Raw genomic sequence first — 26,735 nt, forward strand, 5'->3', positions numbered from 1 at the left:
GTCCTCAATGTCTTCCTTTGATATTGGTAAAATTCATATTAAAAAATTTCAAGTAGACTCTTGCCACGACATAAAAACAACCATGACTTTTCATAAAATAGCAAAATGTAAGAGAAAATAAAGCATTATGGTCAACTATTATAAATTCCTAATTGTAATAAAACTGAAAGGATGAAAAAGTGTATCACTTGATACCAATTATATTACCTGTAAGCACTGTTTTAATGTAAATGGTAATGGCTAAATAAATTGAAGTTTTATTTTTATAATTAAATATGATCCATCATTTGTGAAATAAAAAAGCCTCTTTCTAAAAACAACCTAATAATAAATATGCCCTCCTAGGAATAAGAAACCTAACATTATCTGAGAGAATTTGTAACTCTTTAAAAATCATCCATATTTGTTATTAATATCAATTAAAATGTGTAGTTTGAGTGGAAAAGATGTATATACTAAATGTGTCACCATCTTCAAACTGACGTTCAGAATTCAAATTCACTGACATCCTGCTTTACAATTTTTGAGTACCTGCGTGTAAAGTGAAAAGGTGTTTTACTCCCATTAATAAGCAAAATATTATCTTCTTCAAATATTTGTTTAGTAACAAAATATTCTGTAAGTACATTAGGGCCCTTTAAATAAATTGATTCTTTAGCTGGTTTTAGAATTATAGAAAATCAATCATCCATGGTGAAGGGGCATATCTGTCATTACCTAATAGAGACAAAACATACTATTAATGAAAATATTTTTAGAAACAGATTTATTATTTCTTTAAAATGCAAATTTTAAATCTGGCATAAATCATTCTTAAAATATGCAATGAATTCTAAGAAAAATGATCCACTATTCATAAATATTTCTGAAGCAAACAGGAAGAAAACAACAAGAAAACAAAACAAAAAAGAAAAAATTTTTGTAATTTTTGTAATTCACCGTGGATTTAACTACTCTTGCTCATAGAGCAGTGGACTTGCACACTGGCAAAAGATTTTTCAGCACATAATGCTTTCCTTTGAAATAAAAAATGATGACCATAGAAATGAACATATAAACTACTTCTGACTAAAAGCAGAGAAACAGAATTTGAACCTCCAAAGATTCTTATCAGTGATTTAATACAACTTTTCATTTGACACATTGAAAAAAAAAAAAAGGTTAGGGGAGGCTGGCTCTTGCTCAAGGTCACAAAGCAAATCTATATACTTAGATTTAGAAACAAGCTTTTGAAACTCCCAATTTTATTGTCTTTCCCTCTAGCCTACCCCATTTTCTCCTACATCCAAATGTTAAAGGTGCTAAATATAGAAGTTATATTTTTAAAACTGAAAGTAGTTGTTTTTTATGCCATGACATTTTGGTCCAGTTGGAATAACGGAAGAAGAGTTTATGGAAAATATTATCTATGATGCAGCAAATAAGCTATATTTTAACAGTGCTCTGCAATACCATACTTACTTTTCTCTGCATCTATGCAGTTTTAGCCTTTTAAAGAATCTGCCATGCCCGTGCGCTCTGAGCCCTCTTACCCTGGACGACGACTTGGTTGCTGGGCACCAGGATCTGCTGCCCGTCCGTGGTCTGCGCGTACTGCAGGATGGTGGTGCCCGGCTGGGTGGCGGCCGCGTTGGTCATGGTCAGCGTCTGCAGGCCCTGCACCCCATCGGTGCCGTTGTTGGCCAGCTGGATTGCTCCGCCCTGGGTGATGGCAACTGAAATTCAACAGATTTGACTGTTACAAGTCTAATTAACGCCATGTAAGACATACACACACTAAACTCAAAGAATAATCTGCAAGACATATCTAGGAGAAATCATTACAGCAGATAACATCACCAAGAAAGATTCTGTATAGTCAAGTAACTTTCTGCTCAGGAAAACTTATATCCAATTTCTAGAATACAAGTATACTCTATGAACCACATTATAATTTATAATAATGTCAGTTAACAATTAAAAAAATGAAACGAGAAAATGCTAAATTCCATCTGAAATTACTTGGTTGAGAAGAGGCACCACTCTGTGACCCACTTCCTTTATTATGGCGTTAACTATGTACTATATTTCTTCTCTACATTCATGTACTTATTAGCACAGACATGGGTATGTAATAGGCACCCAATAAATGATTATTTTAATGCATAATTAATAAAGCAGTTCAGTAGTGCATTCTGTTCTCTTACTCACTTAGCAATACATAAAGTATAACAAAAATCCACTCAATGAGACAACTGAAATGTCCTATGGAACTTAATTATCACAGACCTCTCACAGAGTTTAAAACTGGAGCCCAAGATGATCATTTAGAAAAAAGTATCTTATTGCTATTTCTAAGTAACATATTCAAGCCTTCTCATGTAGAATCCATTGATTATTCACATGTGTCATTCATCTGCTCCAAAGGTAATAAATTTTGGCTCATACAAGACATTTCACTTTATTTAAAAAACTGAATTAACCTTTGGTACATGGAAAAAGTCAGTAAGACACTTTTCCCTGTTAAGAGTTCAAGTATTCCAGAAAGAGAAGAACTAAAAAAATTACAATATTACATATAAAACTGCATAATGGATTTTAACAGTCAACATGTCTGACTTGAGCATGTTACTGTGTGTCTCTTAGAAGGAAATTACTGATAGTTTGCGATCAACTGTCAGCTAGCTCTGCATGACTAATATCCCGAGTCATCTATGTATTAAAAATTATATTTACTGTTTAATCAAGAAATAATAACTGCTAATGGCTACGATTTAGTTTAGTAAATAATACCAGTGAAAATTCAGATACTGGCATATACAATCCATCCACTTTAGCTAATTCCATAGATTTTACTTATCTTAGACAAGTGGGAAAAAAGAAATATGTAAAAAGTGTTCTGAGATTAACACTGCTGGATAACTTGAAAGAATCAGAAGGTTAACAGAATCAAACCACAATTTCTCAATTAGAGTTAATGAGCAAATTTCACTGTATTCAACACACACAGCTTTCTTCTTGACTATATACCAATGAACTCAAGGTGGAAAGAAAGAAGGAAACTAGAAATCAGGAGATTTGGGTTTAGTCCAAGTTCCATCACTAAACTGTTATTTGAATCTGTTATCTCTTCTGTAAAAATAACAATATCTGGTTCTAGCCCGAAAGTACAGTTTTTATAAAACTCAAATGAGCCCATGTATATAGGAAAGTACTCTGAAAACTGAAGTCTGATCCTATAAACATTGTTTTTCTCTTAATATTTATTTCTGCATATCATATTTTAAAAGGACTTAAGATTGCTCTCAAAAAAACTAAACTAAAACAAGAAGAAAAAGAAGTCAAGTTACTAATGTGTATTTAGATGTATATTTAGATGTACATAATGATTCTATCACAAAACAAGGAAAGAATACAATTAAACAAACTTAGCTGAGAATTTGAGTAGCCAAAATGATGAGAAAAACAATTTTATTTAGTGAAACATTTTTTTCTACCTAAGAATAACATCTTTCAACACTTATTATCAGGGATTGTGAACCACGTAATGGACAAAACTAATACTAGTGTTAATAAAAAAAACACAACAATTTACTGACTACAAATTGATGTAGTCACTGGGAAGGGTAACTGGGCAGGCTAACTAGGATTCAACAGTTCCACTCATTAGATGCCACCCCACTGACAGGACGGGACACTATATACTAAAAGAATGTTTATGTAGCGTTATTTGAAACAGTAGAAAAGTCCTAAATATTCATCAGTGTATGCAATTTTAAAATAAATGTTATATGTATACAGTGAAACACAATGTAGCTATTAAAAGAAACCACTTACATAACTATATATGCATATATTTGTCTGCAGTGTATAAATAATGTAGGTCTCACAAGTATAAAAATACATTTTACATGTGTATGCATAAACAGAATGAAAAAGAATGAAGGATATATACCATCAAACTCTTATTACTGGGGAGGGGTAGGAAGGGTCTTTACTTTTTATTAATACTATAAACCTCTACCATTTGAATTTTCCCAACCATATACTTGTTTTATAAGAAATATATAATATTGTTACATATGTAAGTGGTCATTATATTGATTGTTAATAATAATCAAGAACATAATGTTAAATCAGTTCCATCAAAGTCATATATGCATATACAGAGAGAATAAGGCATAAACATTAATGCATAAAGCCTTTAAAATCTCAAAGTATTAACCTTTAAAACAAGCAACTGTTTAGCTGCTGGATGGAAGGGGTGTGCCAAATGAAACATCTGTTTCTCTGAGCTTTACCTCCCTCAACTTCACTTCCCTATTTGAGATTCTGATATGCCTCTGTCTGGAGAGCAGGCCTTCTATTTCTAGTTCAAATGAGAACTGCTGTGGTAAATGAATCTCTGTTACTAATAGGACTATGCTGTATTCCTCAAGTGTACTAAAGTTGGAAAAAAATAAAGTTCATGTATCAATGTGTTAGAACACATACCTTGAATAGCTCAAATTATTTTGATAAAAAATACACACATACACCTATTTCTGCCAGTGAAGAAGGAAGAGGATAAGAGAACTCTAATAAGCTTACAGAATGGACAAGAAGCTTAGTCAAAAATGCCTGCCTTCTACTTACTATTAAAAGTTTCAGCTTTGGTACAGCTAAAAAGTTTGCTACTTGTTTTTAATATGGCTGGAATGCAAATTAGTTATGCAAACTAAGGCCAAGGTATAACTGGAAAATTATAACTTGGGAGTCAAACTTTTATACATATTTCTGACACAGACTACCTCAGGACATTAGAAAACCAATGTAGTAAAAGAGTTACGATGTGTACATTTGATGTGTTATTAAGGAAAGAGAGGGAAGGCAACTATATAGTGGGCAGCATTGTATTTAATAAACAAATAAAAATGAAGACATCAATGTGTGAGACACTGTGGAAGGCAAAAAGATATTGGGGAAAAAAGAGAGGGAAAAGGTACCATTCACACAAATGCCTTTGATCAAACAAAGGTAGAATTCAAAAAGTACTTTTATAACAGATTGAGATGAAAGATAAGAAGAGAGACCCAAGTATCAGAAACATCAGAGAAATGGGAACTTTGATAATTTTTCAAAAGAAATCTTTGCTTTCTGTGAGACAAAAATTGGCCTTAAACATAATCAAAGAATAATTATCTGAAAAACTCATGTTTTCTATTAACATAATATGTTATATGAGGACTGAAATACATTTTTATGTAGTGGTTTGAAAATCTTCTGAGAGTTTCCATGCACCAGAACATGCACGCCACTTAAAGGTCTTACATACCTGGGCAATCCTAACTAAACCCTGAAGAAAAGCAAATACTTCTGTTACAAAACTTTGCGTATAAGTAAAGGAAATATAACAGTGACAATCAAGATTTAGCAAAGTGCAGACTGCTTTTATATGATTACTTTGAGGAGAATGCAGCCATTAGTTTTCATCTCATTTTCCACAACAGAAATATCAATTACTCACTATACTGTCCACTGCTAGTCTGGTAAATCGGAGTTGGCACCGTGACAGTTGTGATGGCAGGTGCTGAAGTCTCCTCTTCAGATTTCTCTTCTTCAATCCTTGGCACTCCTGGTGCATCAGAAGATAAGTCATTCAAAATTTTCCTAGAAAAATAGAGAACTGTATCAGTTAAAATAAAAGTAACATTTACTGGCCAAATAAAAAGAAGAGGAAAAGATCAGGAAACTGAAAGTTGACAGCACTTAGGAGAGAATTTAAAAATTTTATAGTTTAAAATGTAAAAACTTAAAATAATAAACAATAAAATTTGTAACATTAAACTAAAAATGAATCAGGGCATCTACATGTCAAAACCATATGAAAAGTGGAAAAAACACAGATGTATTTCTCCTTACAGTGAACCGAAAAAAAGACTGATTCAAAATCCAGGTGCAATTAAAGAAGAGATGAATAGAAAAATTGACTACAGGGAAAAAAACCCTTTTGCATGGCAAAAACGCTTCCCTGGTGGCTCAGCTGGAAAAGAATCCACCTGCAATATGGGAGACCTGGGCTCAATGGGAAGATCCCCTGGAGAAGGGAACAGCTCCCACTCCAGTATTCTGGTCTGAAAAATTCCATGGACGATATAGTCCATGGGGTAAAAGAGCTGGACACGACTGGGCGACTTTCCCTTTAATCTAGACACTAGGTTATTTTTTCCTTTTAAACCGATACAGTCTTATGGTATATTGGCTTTCTTTGGAAACCATATTTAATCAGTGATAATTAAAGAACATTAATTATCTTTTTTAGATGAATTCTTAATCCAGAATCCTGTATGGGAATAACTGATTTTATTCTAAACTCAAGTTCAGAAATGTTACCATTATCCTCAACATTTCATCCTATTCGTTTCACTTGGTTTCCCCTGGCTGCTATGATCTTTCAAGGTTTTTATTCTACCATCTATTAGGGTACTTTGCCCTTAAGTTTCTGTTATTTGTGAATCTGATAAACATGGCTTTTATGTTTTCAGCTCAATTACTGATAAAAATACTAAGCCAGCTGAAATCAAGTGAGAATTCTTCAAGGACTTCCTCCAGGTAAAAACTGATCACTATAAAGCTGGGCTGTTCCAGTAAAAACCCAGCATGTATTATTTAATTCCCATTTCTCCAACTTCACAAATATATCCTAAGAATTTTGATACAGATCTTGTTATAATCAAATTAAGACATACAGGCTAGGTTTTGAGAGTTCATAAACTAAAAGCAAAATGATGGCATACTCCACTACGGAGGTTTGATTATAAGGGAAGAGACCCTTCTTTACACATGTGTGGTGCCAATAGGGCAAAAAAAAAAGATTTTTTCCCAACATAAAACTCATGTATCATAAGGTTATAGCTAGGGTTTGCCTAGAACTTATATAGAGAAGCCATGTACTTGTTTCTTAGTATCAAGTTGAATTTGCTTCAGGATCAAATGTCTTACATAGTAACACTAGATATATTTCAAAGCTAAAAGATAAAATAGCTATATTTTGAGAATTATGAGTATAAATAAATACAACACATACTTGGTAACACAGAATTCTTAATTTTCAATTTAATGGTATGTCTTTAGGATCCCTAATTTAATTGTGAGGATAGAGAAAAGGGCTTAGTAGCCAAGAAAATGGAAAAAAAAATTATAACATTCCTTTGAAAAATAGAATATATATATAAATAGAAATAACGTAGGCTAAAGAAGGGAAGAATAAGCTTGAAGTTTATTAAACTATGAATTAAGCTTAAAGATTTGTGGAATTGCTCTTCCTGGAGATATTTAATATGGCTCCAAATTCTATGTAGTACTAAAAACAGTTTTGGTCCATCTGGGAAGCAAGGTATGGATTAGGGAACTTTTGTAGTTGAACATAAAACTACAGTAAGGTGGCCCTAAAATTAGGGAATATCACCAAACATCACTCTAAGCAACTATTAAATTAACAAGCAGTTATCATGCTAAGTACCATGGAATAAGAAATATGTTATGAAGTACATGGTACAGTCTCAGAACTGACTTATAACCAGAAAATGCTATAACCTTATCAAATGTATTTCAATCTTTTAAACAGAAAAGCAGCATCCAGCACAGTCTACAAAAACAGAAGAAAAAGAAAACAACACATCAGTCTTTATCCAGGACTGTTCAGAGTAAGGCTTCCCTGGTGGCGCAGATGGTAAAGAATCTGCCTGCAATGCAGGAGACCTGGTTTGATCCCTGGATCAGGAGGGTCCCTGGGAGAAGGAAATGGCTATACATTCCAATATTCTTGCTTGGAAAATCCCATGGGCAGAGGAGACTGGCGGGCTATAGTTGATGGGATCATGAACAGTCAGACACAACATGTTCAGATTAAGAAGTGCTCTTATTCTGTATGACAAGCTTCAACTTATTTGAGAGAAGCAACTCAAGATGAAAAGACATGCTTTGTATGGTACTGAATCGAGCATCTAATTGGCCTTCTGACATCTCTTCATCTGTAACTACATAGGGGTACACTTTTATACTTCTGATCCTAAATTCTTTTAACTATTCAATTCCATACCTGTAGGAAGGCCTCCTTGAAAGAATTTCTCTTCGTTTTTGGGAATCGGTTACACTATCCACTGACTCCTGTGAATCTTCACTTTCTGCAATAGTTGAAATCTGAAAATAAAGAAGAACTTTATCATGATAATCAAATTTAGTTCCCATAAAATTTTTATGAATGTTAAGAAAAGATCAAATACAAAAGGGCATGTATCAACGTTATACATGCTTTAGTAGAAAATCAGTTTTTATGGGAGACAATCACACCACCCCTTTCCTCTCCCTTTTTTTCCCATCCTACAGAATTCAGAGAACTTAAAATTTTTTTGTCGAAACCAAACTTTTGTGGTATCCAAATTCAGCCTACTCTCTTTCAGGACTTCTTATAATCAACACTGAATGTATCAGTATCACTTGTCAGTTGTTTTCTTACAGTTACAACAAAACTACCAAATAAAATAAAGTTCTGACATGAAGGAAAGAATAAGTGACTAAATATCTAGCTATCAGTCTACTGATTGTACAAATATTTTCCTTTAACTAATGTGGAAATACTTTTGAGTATATTTACAATTGTACAAATAAGATCGGTGATCTTTCAACCACGTTCCAGATGGCTGTTTCTAGCAATTCTGGAAGAAGTCCTCTGCTACATACAGACATGTTTCAAAGCTGGCAATCCACAATTTTTATTAAGCAAAACTTCAAGGCAAAGAACTGTGTATTTCTGCAAAGTATGCTTGGATTGAGAAGGAACAAAGGTAAAGTGAATACAGATTTTATGTGGGATAATAATAACAGCAACTAGCATTTACTGAGAACTTACTATGTGGCAGATGCTATGTTAAAGCACAGACATATATTACATTACTCAGTACTCACTAAAATACACTAACTTTAGGTGCTAGATAAGTACCATTAGTATGTCCAATTTATAGAGGACATATAGAGTGCCTTATAACTGAGGCACAAAGAATTTAAGTAAATCACCCAAGTCACAAAGCTATGAGGTAGTGAAGTCATTGTCAACACTTGACACCTCAAATTTAGACGTCCATACTAGCATCAAAATCCTGCTGGTTCCAATCTCAAACCAATTTTGTCAGAAGCAGCAACCTAGAAGCATTTTCAGACCATTTTTAGACTAGAACTTTAGTCATTTAGGTAAGCTAGTCTGTCAGATTTACACTGCCAAGCTTCCCTCGGCTAAACAGCAGGAGCCTCTGCTCTCTCCTAACCTAGGTGAGCATGCTGCTGTTGGAGTGAGAATTAAATTTAACCAAGGCAAAAGGGTCTATGTGGGATAGCGCCTTATCAAAATTTATGGCAAAGGCAGTAAGAACGAACACATTTAAGAGAAACTTGAGAAATCAAGTATGTGGTCGGAGCCTAAGGGTTCTGGAGAGCAGGCAGTTGTATTCAGAGGGCTTTGTGATACACACTCACTTTAAAATGAAGTTTGTTTAATCTAGTAATGTTTCACAAAATAGATCTACAATAAAGTAATGTATGTGCCCCTCAAAACATTTTAAAGTAAACCAAGTATAGTCCTATAGACCTGTGATTCATGGTAGAGTAACACTATAGTTACTGCCAAAGGAGCACCCAGAACACTTTCCCACTCATCTGTAGCTGCTGCTATCTAGCTCACTCAGTAGAGTCTCTACACAGACTTTCTCAAAGATGTAGAGCTGATGAGGAGCTGTAAAAAGGCCTTAGCAGAGAATCAGAATTTCAAGGGGTAACAAGATTGAACTCAAAGTGAATAACCTGACAAATGTTTACCCTCATTAATGTTTTTTAGGACCTTAGTTTCTCTATCATTTTGTCTTTTGCTTAACTCTCATTCTTACAACCTTCTTTCAAGGATAATGACTTAAGCACACTCTTCCAAGTTGAAAGTCATTAAAATAACAATTTTAAAACATGCTACATAAACCACCCATAGGACAATTTTGAAATGAAACAAATCAACATTGCTTTTTAAATATATGGCCTTTAATTTCACCCCCCAAACTCAATGCATCTATTGCTCCCAGTAAAACAAAGTCTCCCATTCCTCTTACCCGAAACAATTTGTCAATTCACACAAAAGGAACTAACTTATACTCTACAAATGCAATTAAAAAAAAAAATTGAAGTATGACTGCTGTCAATGTAATTTATAGGTATACAGAACAGTGATTCACAATTTTTAAAGGCTATATTCCATTTACAGTTATAAATATTGGCTATATTCCCTGTGTTGCACAATAAATTCTTATAGCTTATTTTATACATAATAGTTTGTACCTCTTAGTCCCCTACTCCTATATTGCCGCTTTTCTCATCCCTATTCCCACAGGTAACCACTAGTTTGTTCTCTGTATCTGTAAATCTGTTTCTTTTTTAATATATTCACTAGTTTGTTGCATTTTTAAGATTCCATATATAAGTGACATGTACTGCAATTTTTTAAATGTAAAAGGAATTCAGAACTATTAAATACTACTTAATGAATGTAGTATTTCCTCTTTGGTGGAACACTATCCAGACAAAACTTAGAATTATGAATATGAAGCCAATTCCTATGGACTATCTACCAAAAAACAAACAACCCCCCAACCCCCAACACCATACCCCACCAAACCAAAACTAAACAAAAAACCAAAACCCCCCAAACCACTAAACCCTCATTTCTAAGACCACTAAAATCCTTTTTGATAGTAACAGTTCAACACATATTTAATAGGTTATTAAAAATAACATGAAAAACTATATCCCACTTGTAAGTATCAAAGACTACCATCACATTCCAATTGCAGAGCCCCTTCCTCTGATCTTCACCTCCTGCCACCTCTATTATTAATCCTTTCCTGAGTTCCTTAAATAGGACTTTAATCATGGCCACTTATAGGTCAAGAAATTTTTAAAAAGCCAAACCCATCACTGAACCTGTGAAGTTTTAGATCTGTATTTCTCAATATTCTTTTTATTTGTTAAAACAAAGTTTGTTAAAAACACATACCTCCTGTTCATAAGGAAAAAACTCCCTATTTTGATGTTATTTAAAATGTCAAAATAAAATATATGGTGACTAGCACAAAATTTTATAAATGGTTGTATTAGATGTTTTCTCAAACTATACATGGTCCCCTGAAAACTTAAGCACTTTCCTGGAGTACAGTTCAGGCTCAGGTTTAGGTAAAGTTGTTTATTCACTGGATCAAGGAGTTTAACAAAAGTCTAGAGCAGTACTCTCCAAACTCTTTTGATCTGCAGATATCTCCCTTATAAATAAAAAAAATTTGACATAAGCACATATATTTATTTGCAAGTTTTAAGTGTTATCTGTATCATAAAACAAATTAATTTTTAGAAAGTCAGGATAAGTATTAAAATACATCTGTAAATTTCTTAATATTTCATAGCAACAAGAGTGATGTGCTTTAACGAGGTTCATTAAGAAACCATTTACTATTTTATAACAGTGACTCAAAAATCTGATTCTAAGCCTGGACTTTCTGAAATGTGATCTGACATCTGCAACTGCTGAAAAAAGCTCATGACATGTGGATATAGGAGTAACTGCTGTGTGGCCAGGGTTACTAAGTAAAACAATCTTTTTTTTTTTTCACTTTCATCTATCAATTGCACAAACTTTTGATGAGATTTACTAGTATATTTTCATCTCCCTGACTCTTGGTCAGTTATTACATGCTAATACAAGCTTTTATATTTTAACAAATAAGTTCAACACCTATTGAAACTCTGGAACACTTCTGAACAGTTTGGAAAACTCTATTTCCAGAGTTTTAAAAGTATATATATTTGAGTTTCTAGGTGACAAATTTATACTGTTTTCAGTTAAAAAACAGTATGGGAACACTTCCAAACTTCTATATTCAAAATACTCTGTCCAAAGCACAATTTCCTTTCAAAATGGAGGTATTCTCTCATACATTGTTAAAATGTCACCTTCTCTCAGAAAGGATAGTTGAAAATCCCATCACACTATAAAGTATTATAAAGGCTGTATCAAAAATTTCAGTGCCAACCACAATCCCTCTTGCTCACTCTAATCAGGCCATGTTGCATTGCTATCTTTGGTATGTAAAGCATACTCTCACTTTTGGGCCTCTGGACTTGCTTTTATTTGTATGGCTTAGCCTCCTTCACTGCTTTCTAGTTTGCTGCTGTTTGCGTTCCCTGACCACTCTACATAAAATAAAATACCCTTCCCTCCACATCATTCTCTATCCCTTTCCCCTGCTTTTAATTATCTTCCCAGCACTTATCCTCACCTGACATATTTTATTTTTTCATTGTCTCTCTTCGCTCAAATGTGATCTTCATGAGAATAGAGAAGTATTATTTGCTCACTGCTGTCTTTCACAGCACCTAGAACAGTGACTGGCACATAGCATGTGATCAATAAAAATTCATTGAAGGAATGAATGTAATAATTTAAGGTAACATAATCCATAAATCCTATGAAATGCTTTAACTGCATTGTATTAAAAATGCATCCAAAATTAACAAATGAAAAGTGAGGATGATACTGTTAACTTCTATACATTTGTGTGACTCCCAGTATTTTTGTGGGAATTTTTATATAATCTGAGATCTGACTTACACGTATACATAAGGGGTAAGTTAGGGCACTGATGAATATGAAATATTAGTAAAGCTTAGTTTCTAATCCTCTGAGATGAAAAAAGATAAATAGAAATCTTAATATCTTATTCTCACATGAAGAGAAATGCACCTTATATATTTCAGAAATGCTGCTCTAGGATACTAATATTCTTCCATCAAGAGTTTGAGGAATCAGTTCTCCCCCTGTTTGATCACCTCTTCTGTTATAAACCATTCTCTAATGATTAACTCTAATCACTGTTAACCAGCTGAAATGACCACTGAAGTTTAATAGCTTCTCTATGGTTTAGGGCCTTTAAAATAAAAATACCATTTGTGTTTCTGTTTGTAGAATTAAGGTTTCTAATTATAAGCACAGCTCACACATTTCTACAAGTTAACGGTCATTATTATTACTCTTACCACAAAGAAAAAGGTTAAAATTAAGAATACAATCAACAATTAAACATCATTTATTAAAACCAATGTTTATAATGTTAGCAAATTTTGTGGTAATTTTTGTGTGTTCTTTATAGAAAGACCTCCTACCGTAAGTGAAAAAGAAAAAGTAAAGGTTAATGTGAGATCTGGAATCTAGGTCTCCTGACTAGGAGGTCAGAGATTCTTTCCACTATCATCAAGAGGAAGGCACGAGCAGGGAATTAGTAATGGCATACATCATATGAACAACAGTTAGGCAGCATTCAATGAAATAAAAACTGAGATAAAAGATAGGAGACTATTGTTCAGTCAGTGTGGTTCTATAGAAATATCAAATTCTTCAGTCTTTACCTGGACTATACCATCTATTTAGTAACAACAAATTCCTTTTCAATATTATAACTTGATGATTTTACTTATATAAACACATTCATTCTTCTTTCTCCCTCTAGCCCTGCCCTAAATGTCCAAGCAAAGGAAAAGCGCAGAGATCAAATGAAGCTGAGGTGGAGTTAACATCTAATATATCCTATGATGACATTAATAGAAGACAAGGGACTTCTCCCCTCTACAAGTCTCAATCAATCTGGCTACTGTACTCAAGGGAAAAAGAGAGAAAACAGCTCTCACCCACAAGATGACGACACGGATGGTGAAGAGGAAACAAAGCAATGCCAATTATAGATGGCTGAAGAAACACAGGCATTTACTTGGTCTGGACATTTTTTTAAATGGGAAGGATGTGGGAGGTAGGGAAAAGGAAGCAGTCTGATAGGAAAAGGAGTTAAGTTTGCTTAACTTGTTTCTGAGGATAGAATTGGGACCACTAGGTAACACGTTTAGAAAGGTATTCTGGTTCACCTCAGGGAAGAATATTTTACCAATTATCCCTGATTATAAACTTGTTACCTCTGGAGATTGCCTCCTTTCTCTGAAAGAGTTGAAGTAATGCCAGACTGCCGTTTGGAGGAGGGGAGAAGGATGTAAATAGGGAAACTAAGTAATAGATTAAGGGCTGGATAGGTAACAAGTTTGGCCTAGACCTAGAAGATATCTAAGATTTTTATTCAAACCTTGAGTTCCATGTTTAGAGAGAAGGGAAAAAGATATAAAGAATAATTTCTCACCTTCCTTTCTAAAAATAGGACCTAGGACTCACCTGAGTTCCGGAGAAAAGTCTTTTTAAGTCCTTACAGGAAGACTGTGAAGCAAAAAATATGAAATGGGAGGCTGGGGTTATGGCCTACTTGAATGAATGTTCAAGTCTTTCTTTTTTTCTTTCCCCAATAAGCTCATTGCAAAGATGTATACTGCCCTAGGTTCTCTACAGTTAAGTAGAGGTTTACATGCCTTTATTCCCCTTGGATCCAAATTGTTAAATTGTTAAAGGAACAATCTCTTCAAAGAATAAGATAACATGCATGGAAAAATCCCTGATTCTTAAGGTACACTTTCTGAAGGTAACATTTTGAAGTTGTATATACTCTTAAGACACCTAAACATACTTGTTTTTCTTTAAATTCAAATAATACCTTAGGTAAGGTTATTAATTTTTGACAAGGGTTATTTTTTCCAACAGCATGTTTAGAAAATAATTACAAAGTTATTATTTTGTATCTTATTTCCCTGAGGTACCCTTATAGTCTCTCCCAACATTTCCACTTTATCCCATATAGTTTATGATTTTCCCAATCAATTCATTTTTCCTCCAGTTTATGAAACAGTTTTTTATTATGTCTGTTCAGTGTATATATGTTCCTATACTTAAGGTGACTATACAGATGCAGCATATTCCATAATTACTATAAAATAAAACTCTAAACTAGACATGTTCCTATTTTCATAATGAAAGGAAGAGAAATATGGCTATAAACGACAGTTATGAAAGTAGATGCAGAACTTTTTATACACATACCTGAACTGTCTGGACTTGTGGAGACTGAATAACTGATGGCTGGGCCGCCTGAATAACTCCATGGACTTGCACTGTCTGCCCGTTGGGCAGCTGCACTAAAGTTACGGTGGGAGCAGATGATGTTGCGTGAGCTGCTGGCATAGATACCTATGGTGTTGAACATGGAAACAAATTACCATCACAGATGCCTCCTTGGGAGTATTCATGTTTAATATGAAGCGACTTTTTAGCAGCAAAAGGATGACCCTTCTGCGAGGTTAAGTATTCCAATGGTGTGAAAGGAACTAACATTAAACTTAATATTCTTTTTGGAAATAAAAAAAAAAAACACACTACAAATACTTCCCATGCCCCCCCACTTTTAAACTCCCCCCAAATGACAAAAATCAAAATTTTGTTTTTTTTTTTTGTAAAACAAAAAAAATTTTTTTTTGTTTTAATGTAATATCAAAATATGTAACACAGACTTTTTATGAACACTAAATATCACTTTATTTGTATGGTGCTTTACATTTTCCCACCTGCTTTCATATTCAATTTCTCATTTGCTCTTTGAAGAAATCAGACTGGGTTAGAATAAGAGTTATCCCCATATTCTCTCCCCACTGAGAGACAGAAATATGAAGTGCTCAAAGAGATTAAGCAACTTACCCAAGGTCAAGAGGTAAGCTAGCTTTGAAGGAATGTAAAATTCTTCAGAGTATCATGTGTTAAATTAAGCCATGTTCTAAAGAATAATTGTTCCCAAACTTGGGCGAAGCTTAGATACTAAGTCTAAAACAAATACACATCTTACAGTATAAAGCATATTTTTCTCTTATAAACTTATTACAAGTATGCCTTTCATTCATGAGGAAGTACAAACTGAAAATTTCTATCCCCTTGCAGCACTTAACTGGTAATAGTTGATATTTTAAGGATTTATCTTCCTCTTGGGGCAGAACTGAGAGAATTTGAGAAACCAGTTTTCTCCTAGGCACAAAAAAGGCAATTTTAATAAGTCAACACCTAGGTTAAAAGGGCTCTTAAGTCATACATATCTATCAAATAGTATAGTATTTATGGTTCCCGAGCTTGAATGTGTTTGGGGGTAGCAATTTTATTTGTCCATTTGGTAAACAGTTAAATGGGGAATTTAATGAAGGTCATGTGATCATACTCTTTCCTTGAATTGCAAGGAGATCAAACTAGTTAGTCCTAAAGGAGATCAGTCCTGAATATTCATTGGAAGGACTGACGCTGAAGCTGAAGCACCAATACTTTGGCCACCTGATGTGAAGGACTGACTCATTGGAAAAGACCCTGATGCTGGGAAAGATGGAAGGCAGGAGGAGAAGGGGACAACAGAGGATGAGATGGTTGGATGGCATCACCGACTCGATGGACATGCCTTTGAGCAAGCTCCGGGAGTTGGTGATGAACAGGGAGGCCTGGCGTGCTACAGTCCATGAGGTCGACTCAGTCCATGAGTCATTCAACTGAGTGACTTAACTCAACTACTAGGGATATGTGTGCCAGAACAACACTAGAACTGAAACTACAGAAATGAGAAAGACATAGGTTTCTGCCCTTAAAAGAAATTACTAAGGCATGTGTATGAAGGAATGGGGAAAAGACCACAAATAAATATACTTCAATAAAGTAATGAAGCCTGCAAAGAGAACAATGGACACAGTGAGGAGAGCCACCCTGCCCAAAGCAGGAGGAGGGGAGGCCGCCAGGGAAGGATGTGAGTGTGAAACAAAGCATGTGAGTTAAAAAAAAAAAGAACGAGAAAGGTATGTTCTTATGAATTGCAGAGGGGAGGCACAGAGTTTCACGCAGAGGGTGACACTGGCAAAAGCAAAGAGAAACAGCAATGTCTATATGTGGTAGACAGGGATGACCAGCAGTTAGTACTACTATATAAAAGTGTGTTACTATAGGAAGTAGGAAGTGTGGAGAGATGGAATAACAGGCAGGGGCCAGATGGGCTAGTCATGAAATCTTATACAAGCTACATTAAAGAATTTGCACTTTATTGTGAGATTCGAAAAAACACTGGGCTTTTGAACTCCTGAATATCATAGTGAGGCTTGCATTTTAGACAAGTCACTTTACTTTAATGGTAGTGTGAAAGATACTTATTTCAGAGGAAGAAAAAAGTAGAGGTGAGACCACCTGAGAAAGTCTATATATAGTAGTATAAGTGAAGGCCAGCAATTAGGCACTAGTTGTATTAGGGATGAAAATAATATAAGTGATTTAATGAAAATTCAGGAGGCAGACCAGAAAGGGATTTATGAATGACTGATGGAAGGAAGTAAGAGAGAAATCAAAGACGACCCATGTAGTTCACAGGTGGGTGGAAATGGGTGACCTATGCCAAATAGAGAACAGAAGCAGCAGCTTACAGGCGGAAGCAGCTGGGGCAGTGGTGGAAAACGCTGGAACGGATGTGACGTCTGAATCTGCAGAGCTGTCTACAAGGCAGTTAGATGTCTGACTATAAAGCTTGGGGGAAAGATACCTACTGAAGGCAGAGGCTAAAGTCACGAGCTTCCCCTCCGGACAGTGAGGAAGTCCTTCCTTATCAATCGTTTTTTTGGCCACTATAAATCTTACTTAGTTTTACTTGGTTCTCAAAATGTGGTTCACAGATTACCTCCAATGGAGTTACATAGGGTGCCTGTTTATAAAGTCAGAACCTCTGATGGACCCAAGGACATGTTCCCCGACACCAAGGTTGGAGAACCAAAACTGTAAATTATTCAGAATATCTCATATCAATGGAAAGCTCTTCTAATATTTGAAGCAATTAGTATGTCCTCTTCTCTGAGTATTCTATAAGGTAAATATAACAAGCTAACCTAACAAATAATCCTCTTTCTATGCTAATCATTCCACATAATGGTTCCTCTCACTGTAAATTTAGAAAATTCAGATACACCAATATAGAAAAAAATCACTTATATTCCTACCACTCAGAGCTAATCACTTAATATTTTTTCGGTAGATACATGTGTTTTTAAAGATGCATATATACTCTCAATTTTTATAGCACTATTATAGAATCTTTCAAATCCATTTTAAATATCTCTTCATACCATTAATAGTATTCTTTAATGGTTTTAATGACTGTATAATGGTAAAAATTACATAATTTAATAAATTCCTTATTACTATTTAGGTTTTCAAATTTGCCTGTTACAAGAAAGTTAATTTACAACAATATTGCCAACAATCATCCTTTCACCCAGCTCTTTACTTAAAACCCTCCATAAAAATTAACATTCTCATAGTCAAAACCAACATGTTTTTTCCACTTTAAAAGAAATACTTGTAAATTCCAAATCCTAAGACATTTCATTATTATTTTAGATTGATTTTCCTCCTTCATTAGTTAGGCTGAATTTGTTTTTTTTTACGTTCAAAGGTCAAATCACAATAGTCTTGACAATTTTATTATAAATATCTAGTTTACTACTAGACAACAAAAATAGGTATCAGAATTCTGAGAAATTATGTCAAAATGTATGTGTTAAGGACTTGGATGAGTGAAAAAAAAAAACACCTCTGTAATTAGGTATTAAAAGAACAACAACAAAATTTACAAAAGTGAACAGACATTACTTCTCCTAAAACTCAAGTATCATGTCATTCCACTTATCAGTGATTATAAGCTAATTGAACATGTGCTTTTTTTTTTTTGTTCCTTCCCGAATTTCCAACTAAGCTTCCTGAAACTGATTTTGTTTTTATAGGTATAATCACACCAGCAGAGAAGAATGGGAAAGGAAGTAACAGTAAGAGTTTTGGAGGCTGGAAACAGGTGGGTGAAAGGTAATGAACTTGGAAGACCTCAGAAGGCCAACTCATGAGGCGGAGGCAGGGACAGCTTGATTCATGCCACGAGGTCCTTAAGAGGCTCAGAATCTAAAGCACCCTAGAAGGAAGAGGGAAAGGAGGGGCTGAAGATAAGGCAGGCTGACTGAAGGCTCTTTGAAAAGCAAGTAGATCCCCTCCTCACTCTGTGAATGGACACTAATCTCCCCTACGAGGACAGAAAAACGTTGGTTTATTTTCTGATAGAGGGTTTCTTGACTGCTTGACACCAGGCATTGCTGAGGTGAGGTACTAAACTCCAGTCTCCTTCCGTTGGTTGGCTGACAGGTCTTTACTTATACGCAGGAGATAGTAAAGCTTTTCTCTGGGAAACCTGACCAACAAACACCAAGTTAAGAAGAAAGACTTAACGACACTGGGATGCCACCCTATCATGAAGCTCACAACTCACAGACGTCAGGCCCCAAACATATACACACAACATCCAACATAGGTTTTTGGTCACCTACTTTTAAATGTAGGCCAACAACCACAAGTTATCAAATATCTGAGGAAAGCTTCTAATATGAAAGATGGTGACCAAAAAAAGAGAAGAGGAAAACTGTAAAAATCTATGTAGAGAGGAGAAAACTTAATATTATCAGAGATAGAGAAAATACTGCATGCATGAAACTTTAAAAAAAAAAAAAGTCAAAATGTTTGTTGCTCAGTCATGTCTGACTCTGCGATCCCATGAACTGTAGCCCACCAGGCTCCTCTGTCCATGGAATTCTCCAGGCAAGAATACTGGAGTGGGTAGCCATTTCCTTCTCCTGGGTATCTTCCCAACCCAAGGACTGAACCGGGTCTCCTGCATTGCAGGCAGATTCTTTACCATCTGAGCCACCAGGGAAGCATAAAACAAACAGGATACTATTAAAATACAAAAGGATTGTTCAGAAACAAAAGGAACTCTTGGAAACATGATAGGAGAAATAAAAAAAACCAACAGATGGGGTGAAATGTGAAGCTGAAGAAATCTCGGAGGGCAGAGCAAAAAGACAGACTGAAAACAGGAGAGAAAAGATGAGAAAATTACAGAAACAGTCCTCAAGGTAGTAACATCTGGATCACAAGAATTCAAGAGATAAAAGGGAAAGAAGAGGGAGAGAAAAAATCATCAACCAAATAACTTAAGGAAATTGCCAGAAGTGAAGACCCGAGTTTCCACTTAAAAAAAAAAAAAAAAAAAGGCCCACTGAACACTGCACAATGGATGGTAACGATTCAAGGCCTTGATAATGAAATGGTGAAGCACTGTGAACAGAGATTTTTACAAGATAACAAGAGATAGAAAGTAAGAAATAGGTTTAGTCTTTTGAAACATAAATACTAAAAATTGAGTGTGCCTTAAAAATTTGAAAAAGATTTTCTTTACCAAGAATTCTTTACCCAGTCAACCTTGCTCAAGGAACCACTGGGAACAAAATTCCACAAGAGAAAGACAGTAGGAAGGCAATCTCCAGAATGACGTTACACAGCAGACATGGAGGACAACCAGACCAGAAGAATGGTGTCCCGAGAGATAGGTATGTTGAGGATTGTCATCACCAAGACCCCTGCTGTTACTGTATCTTCTTTTTACCAGAGGGCTGAGTGCTTGGATGAGTCCCGATTCATATCTGTCCACACTTGCCCTGACATGTACTAATGAGGCCCTGATGCTTTCACCTTTGTTCCTGCACCTGCTTCATCTTGAGTACGTTTACTTCATCCCTAGATATATTCTGCTTTGCCTTACTCCTCAGGGCTGGAGGTGGGCCCTGGTGATCTTAGAGGAGAAAACACAAAACATCCCACTGCTCTGACTACCAGAAGACCTAGTATTTGGCCCTGGTATTCCTGCTGGAGACCTAGTATTTGACCCGCATTTTAGCTCAGTGTGGTGACCATGTGGTTAGTCCTCCATTTCCCAAGATCCATTCTTGCTCATGACTCCTGTAGGAGAGCTTTAAAACTCTCTGGGAAGCAGAAACTCCACGTCCCAGTGCCTCAGCTAGGATTATTTTCTCTTGGGAGCTTTCATCTGAAAGAGGCAACATCCCACTCTTCTTACCTAGCAGGTTATTTGTTTGCTATTTGGTGTTTAGATTAACCACTTTTCTCACTCATATATAACATAATGCCAATAAATGTTAATAAAACATTTGAGGAAAAATACGTAAGAACAAAAAATAAAGATGAGAATATAACCTTAGAATGTTTAAGACAAAGACAATATGAAAGAACTATGAATCATACTTTAAGAAATACAAGGACAAAAACTATCATCCTTGATATTGGTATTTACTTGTGTGTCAGTTTATTTGTTTATTCTATCTTTTTCATTTAAGCATATGTAAATTTAGCTTTTAAGATTATGTGTCCACATGCCCCCAAATAAATCTATATGATATGAAAAAAAAAAAAAACACCAGTTATCATATTAGGTTTTATTCAAGAGACCATCTACCCATCAGTTTAAATGTAATTATCCTGAATCATGTCACTACTACAAATAATGTGTTAGTATTTAACAATACATTTTTCTATGTTACTGAATATTGTCATTTCTAAAATTAGGCTGATACTAAATAAATAGGAATTTTGATATTCTAAGAATGTTACCACTCATTCTATGTATATCTCTAATAAAAACTAAGTTCTCTTGTATTTAAAACGTATTCCTCTTAGAAGAGACAACCTGGAATCTCTCCATGTTTTTATACCTGGGCTAATGTGGCAATCTGTGGCTGGGCTTGAACTGTCATTTGCTGGCTTTCAGCTTCTGTTACAGCTGCATCTCCACTCTGCTGGTTCTCTGCTCCAGATTCCATGGTCATTTAGTTACCTACAATAATATGGAAGAGTGTTACAAGCACTACAGTGCTTTGTGCTTTTGTGGTTTTAAAGGCAATTTTCAAGTTATAAAAAGGTATATGTGTTGGTTAGGTTAGCAGATGCACTCAGAAATCTAGTTTAGCTACAATGTAGTTGGATTATTGTCAGATTTGTCCAAATATGCTGAGCTGTAAAAGTACTAGTTTTTTCAAAAAAAGAAAAAAGCTTTTTCCTTTTACTTCCCAATATTACTCCATCTGTTACAGAAGATGGGATTCCCCTCTTCCATGAATCTGTCCTGATAAGGAGAGGAAGGGCAGCAGCAAAGTTTTAATTTTTTAAAAATGTATCAATCAGGTAAGGAGGGAGGACAGAGAGCAGAAGTGAGCTGATAATAGGGTCTATGAGATACTGGCTTCAACGTATCTCCTATAAAGGTAGTCCCTCTGTCATAGGGAAGAAAAATTATAACCTACTTCCTCCGGAAATGGCTGGTGGTTAAGACAAAATAGCCCAAGTTTCAAGAGCTCAACTTATGGCTCTTGACAGAGTCAAATTAGAGACCTCAAACACAGAAAAGATTCTTTTGCGTTCTCCTTACCCTATATAATGTGCAACACTCCACACATGTGCATGTATACACACAAACAACACACACACAATAAAACACTTAAAAATTTTAACTGAGAGATTCTGGATGAATTAATCAAGGCTGATCCTTTTAGATCCTGCTTTGCTACAAGTTTAGTATGTTTGTTCAATCTGGCACTGGGTGACAGCAAAAGTGGAGAGCAATTCGCAGCAGCGACATGACTTTGAGTTAGAAAAGCTGACTATACAGCAGATGTAACTGGGGAGGGACTGTTCTCAAGGGGGTCACAATAAAAGGGACTATTTCTTACTTGTGCACCGTTATCGTTCAGTCCCTAACATACTACCTGTCAAAAGTAAATTTAACAGTAAGGACTACCTATGGTGATTTGATAAACAACACAAAAACTCCAATTCTTTTCCAGAATTTATTACATTTATTTTATAACTCTGAAATTGATCATCAAAAGTCATTAATCCTTATGTGATTATTACATGCCATCAAAATGTATCACATACTAACATTCTGCCACCATTCACAGGAGTCTATAAAATGTTTTTACAAGTGACAGTTAAAAATGAAAATATCTCCATGGAAATGAATAATTTAGAAATAAAGAAGCCACAAAACAAACGACAAAGGAGAAGATCAACAGATTTGACTACAAAATTATTTCAAATATTAACAAGACAAAAGCCACTAAGACAAGTACACAAGGAGAAAATATCTCATACATACAATCAACACAATAACATCTAGAATACAGAGAAACTACTACTCAGTAAGAAACTCTTATTATTGACTAGTTTACAAAGATAAAATTTTTTTTTGGAATAGTAAAAAACTAGAAACAAGTATCCATCATTAAGAGGACCATTAAAAAATTAAAGCAATGAAAAACAATGAAGTCTAACTATAATGGAATGACAAATAAAGCTTTCCAAGACAGTGAAATGGCAAGTTATAGAACGTATTATAACGTAGAACTCCATTTACATTAAAAACAAAACAGAACATGTAAAACAAATTGTTATAAAGGTATATGCATGGAAAAGGTGTAGAAATTATAACTGAACCATAAGAAGTGGTAGCTCTGAAAAGAGAAAGATTTGGTAGAATTGTATATGATGATTTGCACCTTTTACTTTTATATATTTCAGTACTTTTATTTTTTTTTTCTTTCTATGAGCATGGATTCAGGATTACGTGTGCAATTAAAGAAATTCTGATACCAGAAATGATGGGTAACATTTTGAAAATATGAACCAAAAGCTTTATTTCGGTCATGATTTTGAGATATCCACTGATAAAAAGTTTTTAATCTGATACTTAAAATATGAAATTAGTATTTGTTCAAAATTTACCTGAACTGTTTACCTCAATTTCTGAAGAGTAAAAATAACTTTTAAAAAAAGAATTGTAAAATAACTTTACTACCCCCTGTGATAATTCATTGCGTTGTATACTTAAAATTGATGTTCTTTTAAACTAAAAAATTTCAGACAGACTTAAAAATAACAGAAAGCAATATCAAAAAATAGTTTGTGAATACTAAATACGATCCATACTGTTGCTCCGAAAGAAAACATGAAAGCAAAAAATCTAATCTTAATAACAATAAATGATCCATTTGAGGACAGCACTGAGTCAAGCTAAATAACAGCTGAAACCCACAAACTTTTCTCCATCTTCTCCCCCACATCATCAACTTAATGAGAACAAAGATAAACGCAAATTTACCATAATACCTTTTTGTAGACAGAGAACACACAACCATTTTGGAAAGACTTCAGTCCAAGTCACATTTGTTTTTTTAATTTTCTGGCAGCACCATGCCACATGTGGAATCTTTCCCACCAGGGATCAAATACACAGCCCCCCTAGCATTGGAAACATGGAGTCTTAACCACTGGACCACCAGGGAAGTTCGACACATTTTTTTTTTAACCTATGCTGTCATCCAAATAGTTTCACCCTACCATCTGATTAAAAGTAACTCAAAGCACAGATCATACTTTCTTCTGTTTACTTTTCAATATATTAGAGCCAATTAATTTTCTTTCAACATTTAAGGTGTGTGCGTGCTAAATCACTTCAGTCATGTCTGACTTTTTGTGTCCCTGTGGGCTGCAGCCCACCAGGCTCCTCTGTCCATGGGATTCTCCAGGCAAGGATACTGGAATGAGTTGCCATGCCCTTCCCCAGGGGGTCTTCCTGACCCAGGGACTGAATCCACGTCTCCTGTGTCTCCTGCATTGGCAGGCCGGTTCTTTACCACTAGTGCCACCTGGGAAGGGTATCATTGCAACTTGCTTCAGAAAATAAAGTATTTATGATTCTATGACAAAAGAATAAAACCATTAGTTAATTATAGTAATTATAGTATACTATAGTTACTATAGTAATTATAGTTACAAGGTCACATTCAAAGAAAGAACGTGATTTGCATCTTCTTCCCTACCCAACTAGATGATATTATTTTACTTACTTTTAATTTTCTTCTAAAGACAAAGTGTGGTGTTTCCAATGGTTAGGATCCCCCATGTAAATAAACTGCCAGTGTTTCATTACCATTTCATTCTGGAAGACAACCAAGCCTTTTTCAAAGTCGGGGACAGCCATATTAATTAGCTTGAATAGATATCAACCACTTGAGCAACAGTACAATTGTTGTCTTTCATAAGTTAATTCATGCCTTTCTCAAAGAACAAGTGAGAATCATTTAAGGAAAAACAATTTGTTTCAGGTAAGAAATTCAAGAGTCAACTAAACCAGAAACTGTTCTTCTGGTTTTCATCTTGAAGGTACTGAAACAGCAGTCTCCAACTAAACTAAACTAGCATTTAATGTGAGCACATTAATTATGACTTTGAAAGCTTTTACTCCTTTGTGTTTGTATCTTCAGGTGGAGAGAAAAGAGATAATAAGGTATGATGTGTACAGTCTTCAATTTTTCTATTAACCCAGGAGCGGTCTTAGTAAGCAGAGCAGTATTCAGACACAGGCATCATTTAACAGAGCCAATATATGGGTTCCCAAAATTACTTGAAGCAAGGAGATTCCTAATTGATTATACAAATGAAATGCATTTTGGGAGTGCAAAAACAAGCAAAAGACCGAATAAGCAAAGATCAGGTACATATGAATTCAGATAGAATGTTGTAAAAATACTGGATTTGGAACATTAGAAACAATAGATCTTTAGAAATCATGGAAAATCTAGTATTAGCTTGACAGTTTGTCAAGAATTCTTGAGTCCTTCCAATAATTCTGAATTCCAAAATTTATTTGGGAATGTTATTTAAGATTTAGGTATTTTCATGATTTTTCCCTAAAAATAGAGTATAATTCTTTGAAAACTATGAACTTAAAAATGAATTTCAAAATAGTGTCATGCCTAAAATTAAAAAAAATAATAAATTCATTCACAAAGACATGCCATTTTGCTATAAGGGTCTTCAGAGTTCTATCTCTTAATATGAAAAACAAAAAGGGAATGATTCTGCAGTATTATGCACCTCACCTTGAGCGAAACAAAGAATGCTGTTCTGAATAGCTGGGAAATAGCCTAACATTTGATAGAAAGCTGGAGCTGTCATCAAGTGGTCACAGGACAAATTAGGTTTTTTGTGTTCTAGTTTCCTCATCTGAAAACAAGAGATGGGTAAAAAGATCTCTCTCAGTTTTAAATGCTTTGATTTTAGGAAGTGACAACACAAGATGCATGCACACACACATAATTACGCAGGCCACAATATTTATTATCTCCTTTTACTATATGGTTCATCGTAAAGACGATGGACTAAAAATACATGACCTAGCCTCTTAATCTTGAGCAAATATAAAAATATTACCATTCAGATACATTATGATATGTAAAATTTATCAGTTTAACAGTCCTTTTCTTAATTTTCAAAGAGGATAAAGCAGCTTTTTTCTTTCCATCTTAGAAAGTTTCAAGAAATTTATCTGACTAGGATTGTATCACTTTTGTACCTTTATACAGTCAAGACAATTGATATTCAAAAATTTCAATACAGTTAGGATAAACATTTCAGTAAAGTGTCAAATGACTGCTTCCATGATATTTAAGAAGAGAGTATGGTGCAATAGTCAAGAGTGGTGGAATGCCAAACACTGAGGATAAAACAGTATTAATAAATTTGGGGATTTATTTTCTGACAAGAAAAATGGTATAAGCAAAGACTTTAATTACAGTAGGCCTTTAGAGAAATGAGTGAGTCAGTGGTTGGTGACTGATTTTGTATAAAGGATAAAAGATAAAGCATGGTCATTCCTAATCAATCTGCAGCTACTAGGGGCAAAATGAGAATATTAGAATGATGTCTCAAAGTTAAGTTAATGGGTTTAGAATTTTTATGTTGCAATGTATTTTACTCTGTAAAGCAAAATATCCTGAGGTAACTCACCAGAAGTGAATAA

At 34.7% G+C, this 26,735-nt stretch overlaps 2 protein-coding genes across 6 annotated transcripts in view; one reads left to right on the plus strand and one right to left on the minus strand.

Moving 5' to 3' along the window:
- The window catches only part of METTL21A (methyltransferase 21A, HSPA lysine), a 31,622-nt gene extending 29,997 nt beyond the window's left edge, over positions 1–1,625 (plus strand). Inside the window, exon 4 of the mRNA XM_065930718.1 lies at positions 1,482–1,625. Coding sequence (XP_065786790.1) covers positions 1,482–1,495 — 14 coding nt within the window. The 3' untranslated portion in view covers positions 1,496–1,625. The remainder of the gene's footprint in view (positions 1–1,481) is intronic.
- CREB1 (cAMP responsive element binding protein 1) overlaps positions 1–26,735 on the minus strand; it is a 54,623-nt gene that overhangs the window by 13,194 nt on the left and 14,694 nt on the right. Inside the window, exons 2-7 of one of the 5 annotated variants that reach the window (XM_065930706.1) lie at positions 21,589–21,710; positions 15,017–15,163; positions 14,261–14,302; positions 8,060–8,160; positions 5,486–5,628; positions 1,533–1,715 (exon numbers count right to left, since the gene is read on the minus strand). In XM_065930706.1, the coding sequence (XP_065786778.1) occupies positions 1,533–1,715; positions 5,486–5,628; positions 8,060–8,160; positions 14,261–14,302; positions 15,017–15,163; positions 21,589–21,702 (730 nt within the window). In that variant the 5' untranslated portion in view covers positions 21,703–21,710. Of the gene's footprint in view, positions 1–1,532; positions 1,716–5,485; positions 5,629–8,059; positions 8,161–12,326; positions 12,436–14,260; positions 14,303–15,016; positions 15,164–21,588; positions 21,711–26,735 lie in introns of those variants that run through there. The other 4 variants (XM_065930710.1, XM_065930708.1, XM_065930707.1 and 1 more) reach the window with 4 other exon arrangements.

Source organism: Muntiacus reevesi, chromosome 3 (genome assembly GCF_963930625.1).
Source record: "Muntiacus reevesi chromosome 3, mMunRee1.1, whole genome shotgun sequence".
Taxonomy (NCBI): Eukaryota; Metazoa; Chordata; class Mammalia; order Artiodactyla; family Cervidae; genus Muntiacus; species Muntiacus reevesi.